Raw genomic sequence first — 10,519 nt, 5'->3', positions numbered from 1 at the left:
AGCCAATGAGCTGGCACGATTCAAGTTTACTCCAATATGACATGTACAGGTGCTTTTTTGTTCTAATTTTCCAACATGTACCTGACTGGTAAGTCACAAGGACCCTAATAAAAGTGTTGTTTTGGTGTTTTCCGGAAATTAGACTGGGGCTGTGCTCAGTGTAGCTGTAAATTAATGTTATCTTTACTTTTTTTTTTTAAATCTTTGCAAGGTTTTGTAAAAAAAAAAAAAAGTCAATATTTCACATTTGGTAGAGAAGTTCATGGTCACTTCACATCATGGATACAAAATACAGGACTTTGGTAGTCAGATAGTCATTCTTCAATTCCTTATACACAACATTGATTGTTTCTTAAATACTTCCATGGAAATATACATAGAAACGTTAGGCAGCAATGCAGAGGTATTCTGAGAAATCTTATGAAATCATACTGCCAATAAGAAACTGTGGAATTGTGCTTTCATACCACACTTAAAAAGCTATGATCACTCATGGTGCAATGTAGAGGTTGATGGCTCATAGGGTGAAAAGATCTTATGTAGAGTAGTTCACTGATCCTAAGCCAATCTCCATCGTCTTGCACTTCATTAGATTTAAGCCTAGTACACACACAACGAATTTCCGCCGACCGGTCGTCCGTCTTTTGTCCAGAGTGGTGTTTTGTTGGTTGGAATGTGCCTAGACTGCACACAAATTTTCCCGCAAGACAAAATTCTACTTCAGAAGTGATGTTATGTGTTGCTTTGCTTTCTTTGTGTTCTTTCTTCTCTGAGCATGCCCAGTCTTGCTTATAAGATTTTTCCCTGTCGAAATCTGCACTGACTGCACGAAAATCGGACATGTTTTGACGGAGGACAAAAATTTTATAGCCTGCACATCAGAATTTTTTTGGCCAAAAAGTCAGAGTCGGTTGTCGAAAGCATCATACTAACAAGCCGAAAATCGGCAGATCGGTCGTCGGACGAAAATTCCCGGCCAATTATCGACGCGTGTGTATGAGGCATTAGCCAATCTCCATCGTCTTGCACTTTAATAGATTAAGGTTCTTTGTGTTGTTTTCAAACATCATGTTAAAGAGTGGTGGGCAAACTAATCTTACATTCTAGAGCCTCACAATATATTTTAGGTTGGTCCATCAAGATAAATGGCCTTTGACTGACATGAACTGAAATTACTCAAATATGCTGCCCTCTCTTATTTTTAGCTCTCTGGTTTCAGTAGGCTTTGGCTAGGTCTGGCATAGGACATACAGTATGTTACCTTTAAGAACTTAAGACCAACTGAGGTTCTGAAGCCTTCAAAAGTAGAAACTTTAAATAATATTTTTGACCGAAGAACCTAAAATGGATAGCCAAGAAGAATATATCTTCATTTATGTAGATAACCTCTTTGTTCATGTTACCCTGGGTTAGAGCTTGTTTTTCTGAAGGTCAGCAGCCAACCGGAAGGTCCATAATCTGTAGCAGGACTGGAAATGTTGCCAAGATTCTGTGGGGGTGTATGTATCTTGGTTGTGCGATCCAGGCCTGGTCCTTGACATTTGTCGTTTTATCTTTAGTAATGGGATCTTTGACAGACTCAACTAATCTCAGCACCTTTCTTGGATAACTACACCCATATCTAGGGTACTGACCTAAACCACACTGTAGTAAAGTTCTCCATCCATCCGGGGTTTTTCTGCTTGTTTTGGCACCACTGTTGGGTTGTCTGGTGGAGGTTTCTCCTTTTTCTCTACTCGGGTGTTAGCGTTGTCCCTCACCATGCTGTAGTTCGTGGTGGTAAGGTATATGCTCCTCCTCTGGGTGTCCACCTGGCCACATTTGCACAATCTCTTGAAGGCTGTACGAAATTTCTGCGACATTAGGTTGTAGATGACGGGGTTGATTGCACTGTTGGCGTAGACACAAATTCGGCAAAACAGGAGGAACCAAGGGTCAAGGTAAGGGTATTCCATGAATGAGTTGACTAGAACCAAAGTTCGATAGGGCATCCAGAGAAGGGCGAAAAGGACAACTACCACCGCCAACATCTTGGTGACCTGTAAAATGGAAACAAAAGGAACCAATCAGATGGAAGAGAAAAGTGGAGTTATTTTTTGCATGACTGATCAATTCACTTGAATAAGGGCTCTTTCACACGGGCGGTCCGATCAGATCCGCCTGTCAGTTTTTTAGGCGGATCTGATCGGATCCTCCATGCAGCTCTATGGGGCAGCGGATGTCAGCGGAGACACCTCTTCTGCCACCCGCTGCCACCCGTATCCGATCCTGTCCGTGAAATCTGGACGGATGGAAACCCTATTTTTCCATCCGTTCAGGTATCAGATCGCATCGGATGAGAGCGGACAGGCGGTCCGCTCTCATCCGATCCCCCATAGAAAGCAGCGGGGGCTGTGACACCTCCCTCTCCGCACTGCAAGCGGAGACGGAGCTGTCATCCGCCGGCTCGGCGGGGATCGCGGATCGATCCCCGCTGAGTAGCACGGACCGTGTGAAAGAGCCCTAACTCACACACATTTGTTATTTATCACCTGACAGTAGGCAGTCGGTGTTTTAGCAATGTACATTATAACAATGAGGGGAACTCTGCACTGGCCATTAAGTTAAAAGTATACAATGGGGTCAATTCAGAGTTAAAAAACGGCAAATGAAATGCGGTAAAAAAACGCAAGCGATAAATCAGTTTTGAGAGTTCAATTCACTAAGAATTTAGCGTTAAATAATGAATGCGGTATTTTTTCAATTGTTCGGTAAACTACCTCAGTTTATCGCACGTGTCGGTGGTTAAGGATTGTTTAAAGTGGAGATCCACCTTTAAAAGTAATTTTCCCCATCTGCTTGCTTTCTTTCACCTGAAAAATAATATACTCACCTTACTTCCTCTTCCTTTCTCTTCGGCCGCGGCCCGCGCCGTCACTTCCTGCTCGCATTGATTCCTGGGAGCTGAGCGTCATCGCTCCCAGGAATCAATGCGCCTGCACCGGCCCAGTTCCAGTGCAGGCACGTCATTCCCTGCTAAACAGCTTCTGGGCATGCCCAGAAGCTGTGCAGGAATGACGCGCCTGCACCGGACATGACGAGCGGGGCCGGTGCAGGGCATTCTGGGACGAAGAGGACACAGAAGAGGACGCGCTGGTTTCAGCTGCCCACACCTGGGATGGCAGCGCTGGACAAGACATTTTCAAGGTAAGTATTTCTTCTAAAAGGTAAGTGCAACCCGCGACAGTTCAGAGGCTATCCATTGTGGAATGCACTAGCCCTGACTGTCCCGGGGGTATTTTTATTAAAAAAAACTTTCCGAGGGTGGAACTCTGCTTTAAGGTAATTTCCTTACAATATTTAACTTTTTGACAGGTTTGTTATTTTTCTCTTCCAAAAAAAACAGTTTTTTAATCAAAAATTTTTTTACAGTAATCTGTATTTGATGGCAGAACTACCTTCTCAAAGCTCTCCTGATGTTTGGTATTCCAAGCTCCTTTACTAAATCCATCATGCCATACATTCATAAAAATTAGTTTTTTTGTAAATGTATGGCCTACTAGAATTGTTGAAAGTGCTCTTTTATATGCCTATTTTTATATTGTGGAATCTAAAGAAAACTTGACTGTATTTTTTTTATAAAAATAAATGTAATAAATACTGCAACTATAAAATTAGTAGCACAATCACATTCAGCAGCGCTATGTATGTTTGCACATGACATATATCATAATAAAGTCCACATATAACACCGTGCAGATAAATAATGTCCTTATGTTTCTCTGCTGGTGAATAAAATGGTTTAACCGTTGGTGGTACTCCCAGTGCTTTATAGGATCAAACAAACGCCTTCACCACACCTCCAGTGCACCCCACAAGACTGGGCACTTACCATATGACCACAGGTCATAGACGTCTATGCATTGGCTGCATGAACCCTCTTAAACACACCTGATAAAATCACTCTCTCCTTCCCATCAGAGGAGTCTTTGTGTTCCTCGGATATCCAGATCCGGTGACAGGACCATACTAATGTAAAGCAAGCAAGATATAGGAGACGGATAGTGTGATATCGTTTAAGATTTATTAAACATATAATGACACACGTCCACTACCCCCCGTTTCCAATCTGCTTACATTTAAAACAACTTCGTTAAGGCAAAATAACGTAATTAGAAACACAGACGTGTTGCCATCTCACCGCCAGTACCGCTGTGCATCGGACCCCCAGCGGCGAGTTCCGGAACTATGGCCGTGACATCTGTGGTTTCCTTGGAGACAGCGTGCTTACGTCCTGACGAGTTTCGTCACAGGGACTTCAACTGAGGACATTTATTTTTATTTTCTGTTTGTTTGAGAGTAGCTGCTATTATTGAAAACTATTTTACTATTATTATTAAACATTTATAGATTATATATTGATCTTAATACACAATAGAGAATTTTCTGTGGGCCGCCAGCGCTGGGCGAGTGTTTGAAGGTTCCAGTATCTCCAACCACTTTTTTTCCTATATTTTTTTTTATAATTTTTTTAAACCTTTTTATTTATTTTTCATGTTCCTATCCAAGTTTAACTTGTAATGGTGTATATAACCAGAAGTATTAGCCTCGGTTCACACTAGGGCGACCTGTGAGGCGACCTGGTCGCCTCACAGGTCGCCACAGGTCGCCTCCCATAGGGAAGCTACGGACCCGTTCTAATAGGAGCGACACAAGTCGCTCCGACCTAGAAAAAGGGTCCGGAGCTTCTTTGGGGCGACCAGGAGGCGATCTCGGAGGTCGCCCCTGAAAGTAGCGTCGCGCTAGTGTGAACCGGCGCTTACAGTGGCCTCTTCAAGAGATTACTTCTAGCTGGAGTAATTATCATGTTTGACCTACTCCATTGTTGCACTTTTGTAAATGTTTACGTTAAAAAAAATATATATTATTTTTTTTTTTTAAGTCATTGATGTTAATTTCAGCCGAAGTTAGCATTTAACTTGCACTGCACATCATGTCTTTTTGATTTAATTAAAAATAAAAAATACTTGTGCACACATGATGTATGTGTTTGTGTGTCTACTGCTGGTGGAATAGTGTAGAGTTTCTGTGGGTGAAATGAGACCCCTCTCTGAGGGTAGTATTGCACCCCTTTATGTGGGTGTTTTTTGTCGAATTAGGCCCCTTTCTGTGGGTCTTCTGTGGGTTGAATTATGCTCTCGTGGGTGAAATGCCCCTTTCTGAGGGTTTGAATAGGCCCTCTTTCTGGTACCATGCCAGGCCACATGCCCTCAACATGGGGGGGTGGGTGCTTTGGGGCAGAGGGGGCTCTGGTTTCCCCTTCCCCTCATTAATATGATAAATACTTTTTTTAGTCATTGTAAAAGTTTAACTTTACTTTTTTTAAATAACAAACCTGTTATACTTACCTGCTCTGTGCAGGTTTTGCACAGAGCAGCCCTGATCCTCCTCTTCTTGGGCTCCTTCCCCCGTTGAGTGCCCACCATAGCAAGCATCTTTCTATGGGGGCACTCATGCATGCTTGTTCCCATGCCCTGTTCTGTGTGTCCATAAGACACACAAAGCAGAGCTAAGCCCCGCCCCCACTCCATCCTCACTGGTTGGGATTGACAGCAGCAGGAGCCAATGGCTCGCGCTGCTGTGTCTCAGCCAATGTGGAGGCAGAGAGCCGAGAGAGCCTCTGCTCTCATGCACATCGCTGGATCAAGGTAGGGCTTGGGTAAGCAGTGGCGGCTGGTGCATTGGGGCGCCGCTCCCCCATCAATGCGTTTGTCCGGCCCCCTAATCTACATGCTTTTTTGAAGCATGTGACTAGAGCCAGAGGCTCTAATAGGCTTCCAAAAAGGATGGGCTCGGTGTTATGGTGTGCGAGCTGGTGTGGTCCGGGGGGGGGGGGGGGGGTATGGTGTGGTCCATCTGCAGCCCCCCCAGCCCATAGAGCACCATCTGCCACTGCAGGTAAGTATAAGTGGGGGAGGGGAGGAACCTTAATGCAGAGAATGGATTAAAGTGGTTGTAAATCCACTTTTAGGATTTTACCTATAGGTAAGCCTATAATAAGGGTTACCTATAGGTACTGTAAACACCTCCTAAACATGCACCTTTTAGGAGATATTTACATTTCATGCAGCCGATGATCGGCGCCTGCACTCTGAGGAAACAGCCGCCCGTTCCGTTTCTTCAGAGCCCTGTGCCGTGACCAGCGGCTCCCGCGCACAGCTGGCTCCAGACAGTGATACAGCCGGAGTCCGCAGACCCGGAAGGAAGACGGGTGAAGATGGATTCGGCCGGCAGCGGGGACAATGCGGGCTTCATTGCAGGTAGGTGTCACATAATGTGCTAGTATGCGATGCATACTAGCACATTATGTATTTTCTTTGCAGGGAAAAAAAAAGAGAAGGAGTTTACTTCCTCTTTAAGGTATATAACCGTATGCCTTTAGAACCATTTAAATGAAAATCTTTCCTTTTTTTTTTTTTTATAGCATACCTAATTTTATGATGTCATCACTGGGTCTCTGTGCTTCTCTGTGCAATACAGGCAGATCATGATTGGTGGGAGGGACCAGCAGAGTGCTGTAATTATCTCCATGAAAACATCCCAGCCACTTGCCTCAGTACTCCTCTCAAGAACCCTCAGTCCTGATGCAAGCAGTGGGAGGAGTTATGCAAATATTACAGCAGGGATCGAAAGTTTGCAGACGCCATTTTTTTGTTTTCCGTTATTTTGAAAGTGTAAATGATGGAAATAAAATCTAACTTTTGTTGACATATTATAAGAATGTCTAATCTGTAATTTGATGCCTTTTGGAGATTTTTCCATCTTTCCTTGGCTTCTTTATGCACATTAATACAAATTTTTACCTGGGGTGCCCAAACTTTCGATCCCCACTGTAAATGTCTTGATGATCTGTAAATGACAGGGAAGTCCAGGCAGGAGAGGAAAGAGCTAGATGATGCTGGATGCCCTCCAGCAAGCAAATGAGGAGGGCTTTATCTCACTTGCTGCAGCTTATTATGCACATTGTGAGAAGCTCACAGTGTGCAGTGAAATCAGAGAGAGAGGAGCCTGTGCAACTCTGCAAGACTGAAGGGAAGGCCGGAGGTCAGATCTTTTTATTCTAATTAAAATACTAAAATAGAAATTCACCACCATGACCGTTCTGCAAGGGGCAGATGCATTGTGGCTGCATTATTTTTTCCCATGATCCCGTGGTATTGCACGCACGGAGCATCCGCGGGCTTATTACAAGCAAGCGGCGTGTCTGTGTGTGTCCGGGAAGGACTTCTCTCCGGTAATTACAGAGCGGAGAATCGATACGTTGTATCTCCCATCACCGGCTTCCCTCGTCTCTCAGTCATTTCTGCTCTTTGATGTTCTGCGCACGGAATTCACCGCCTGGCTGCCTTTTATCTACTACTCCATATTGGATGGAGCTCAGCGGACTCCCCGTGTTCCCTCCCAGCGTCTCTCTGCGTGGAGAGCGTTAAAACTTAATTCACTGTGAAAAATGGAAGAGAGACCCAACAAGGTACTCACATCAAACACACCGCAACAATGTTACTTAATGCTGAGCTTCATAGAGTGAGCGGGGAAATGACACTCTTCACAGGAATCCGATGAGAGCCGAGAGAAATGTACAAGAAAATCAATCAGAGCGTGACATACCACTGACACCGCTAATCTACAATAGGGTGAGACCCCCGATACCGGACTCTCATCTCCTGAAATACTCTGCACTGCTGGGGGACTCTGCTCCTTCCTCTAACCCTCCTCTCCTGAAATACTCTGCACTGCTGGGGGACTCCGCTCCTTCCTCTAACTCTCCTCTCCTGAAATACTCTGCACTGCTGGGGGACTCTGCTCCTTCCTCTAACTCTCCTCTCCTGAAATACTCTGCACTGCTGGGGGACTCCGCTCCTTCCTCTAACCCTCCTCTCCTGAAATACTCTGCACTGCTGGGGGACTCTGCTCCTTCCTCTAACTCTCCTCTCCTGAAATACTCTGCACTGCTGGGGGACTCCGCTCCTTCCTCTAACTCTTCTATCCTGAAATACTCTGCACTGCTGGGGGACTCCGCTCCTTCCTCTAACTCTCCTCTCCTGAAATACTCTGCACTGCTGGGGGACTCTGCTCCTTCCTCTAACTCTCCTCTCCTGAAATACTCTGCACTGCTGGAGGACTCTGCTCCTTCCTCTATCTAACTCTCCTCTCCTGAAATACTCTGCACTGCTAGAGGACTATGCTCCTTCCACTATGTAACTCTCCTCTGCTGAAATACTCTGCACTGCTGGGGGACTCTGCTCATTCCCCTAACTCTCCTCTCCTGAAATACTCTGCACTGCTGGAGGACTCCTCTCCTTCCCCTAGCTCTCCTCTCCTGAAATACTCTGCACTGCTGGAGGACTCTGCTCCTTCCTCCATCTAACACTCCTCACCTGAAATACTCTGCACTGCTGGAGGACTCCTCTCCTTCCCCTAGCTCTCCTCTCCTAAAATACTCTGCACTGCTGGGGGACTCTGCTCCTTCCTCTAATTCTCCTCTCCTGAAATACTCTGCACTGCTGGAGGACTCTGCTCCTTCCCCTTACTCTCCTCTCCTGAAATACTCTGCACTGCTGGAGGACTCTGCTCCTTCAAAAAATTCTCCTCTCCTGAAATACTCTGCACTGCTGGAGGACTCTGCTCCTTCCCCTAACTCTCCTCCCCTGAAATACTCTGCACTGCTGGAGGACTCTCCTCCTTCCACTATGTAACTCTCCTCTCCTGAAATCCTCTGCACTGCTGGAGGACTCTGTTCCTTCCTCTATGTAACTCTCCGCTCATGAAATACTCTGCACTGCTGGAGAACTCTGCTCCTTCCTCTATTCAACTCTCCTCTCCTGAAATACTCTGCACTGCTGGAGGGCCCTGTGCTGAGAGTACACATAGGTTACAATAATAAAGTATTGGTTACTTGCCCTCACTTGGTGTATGCTAGTTGCAGGTCATCGGCTCAGTAAGTATTAGAAGTAGGGACCAAGGATGAGTTGAAGGTTCAGTCTGAACCTTTTAGTCCTGTATTCAGTGGGAGCCGAGCATCCCCATGTAAGCAAAGGGGCGGGGATAGCAGTGATATCACTACCTATGTATGACCGCTGGCCACATTTGGGCAATGATGCCCCCGCTATCCCAGGTCCTTCCCTTATATACCAGTTGACAGCTTAGGGAGCTTTCATTCAGCTAGTGGTACCATTTTTTGATGGTTATGTGCCCTAGATCGTTGTTTTGTTTCCCTGCGATTTAGCGGGCACCATGATCGACAATGGATTTACCAAGGGTGACATTTTGGGGGGATTTCTATCTTTTCTTTAAAGGGCCCCCTTATTATTAAAGGAGGCTTTCAGATTCTGATAAGACCCCTGCTGCTTGCAGACCCCCCACAACCACCAGACAGGGTTCTGGGGAAGAGGCCCTTGTTTCCAACAGCATGGGGACAAAGCGTTTCGCCAAGGGGATCCCTCCCATGTTGATGGCATGTGGCTTTGTATAATTTAGGAAGGAGGCCGCACACTGGTCCCCGACTCCCCACCCCTTTATTGGTCAGCCAGGCTGCATGCTCAGGGTAAAGGTCTGGTATAGAGCTTTAGGTGCACCTCGTGCATTTGTTTTTTTGTTTGTTTTTTTGCGTTGCGAGCCATCTGGAAAAGGTCTTTTTTTTCTTTTTAAAGAAGCAGTCAGTAAAATGTAATTTGCCGGCAATCTTAAACACTTTCTTTTTTAAAAAAAACATTTATTTCACAGGGGTTCATGTTCAGTTCCTGAACTTCTTTGAAGTTCCTTGAAGAACGCTCAAACTGAGCCCGGAGCAGTTTGGCTCATCTTTAGTAGAGACAGTCAGGCATCTAGCTTTCTCAGATGGAGTTCAGCAATGACAGCTCCATAGGCATGCATACAGGGTGTCAGGGCCATCTTTAATATTGCTTGGACCCTGGACAAATATTTTTGTTGGGCCCTCCCAAATCCACTTATCAATTATTTGGAGGCAGTGGGGGCTCAAGGGGCAGCTGCTTTGGGCCCCACAACAATGACTGGTGCCCCTTTTGCCCTGTGTTAAAGACGGCCCTGCAGGGTGTGCCGGGTGTGCCTGGGCACACCCTAATCACCCCATGCGCATTAGTATTATTGCTCTGTGCCAGCGGGAAGATAGGAAAGATCTCCCTCTTATCGGCTCTGCCATAAAAGAAGGGCTTACACACTTCTCTTTCATTGTGCTGGCTGGGAGATCAATGTGTCGGGGCCATATATATGTAGACACACACACACATGTATTTAAGCTTTAGAAAATAATGCAAATACAAATAATGTAGCTGTTGACTTTTACCCTCCCTGGCGATATTCCCGAGTATGGCTCTGGGTTTATTTTCAGTACCAAAAGTGGTAACCCGAGCCACACTCGGGGTTACCCTGTAATGAAATTTACCTTGTCCCTACGATCCCCTGATGTCCTCCCACTGCGTCCTGCGTCCGATGACGGCCTCCGTCTTACAGGTTTCCTTCC

The 10,519-nt window shown here is 45.7% G+C and overlaps 1 protein-coding gene across 1 annotated transcript in view; it reads right to left on the bottom strand.

Annotated features, from left to right (window-relative positions):
• Window positions 1-1,012: 1,012 nt before the first annotated feature.
• The window catches only part of LOC309565132 (thyrotropin-releasing hormone receptor-like), a 74,372-nt gene continuing 64,865 nt past the window's right edge, over window positions 1,013-10,519 (bottom strand). The window contains exon 4 of the mRNA XM_082269916.1: window positions 1,013-2,039. Coding sequence (XP_082126042.1) covers window positions 1,635-2,039 — 405 coding nt within the window. The 3' untranslated portion in view covers window positions 1,013-1,634. The remainder of the gene's footprint in view (window positions 2,040-10,519) is intronic.

Source organism: Pelophylax lessonae (assembly GCF_965119305.1).
Source record: "Pelophylax lessonae genome assembly, chromosome: 10".
Lineage (NCBI taxonomy): Eukaryota > Metazoa > Chordata > Amphibia > Anura > Ranidae > Pelophylax > Pelophylax lessonae.
The sequence above is the reverse complement of the archived record's forward strand: the minus strand, read 5'-3'. Positions and strand labels throughout refer to the sequence as shown.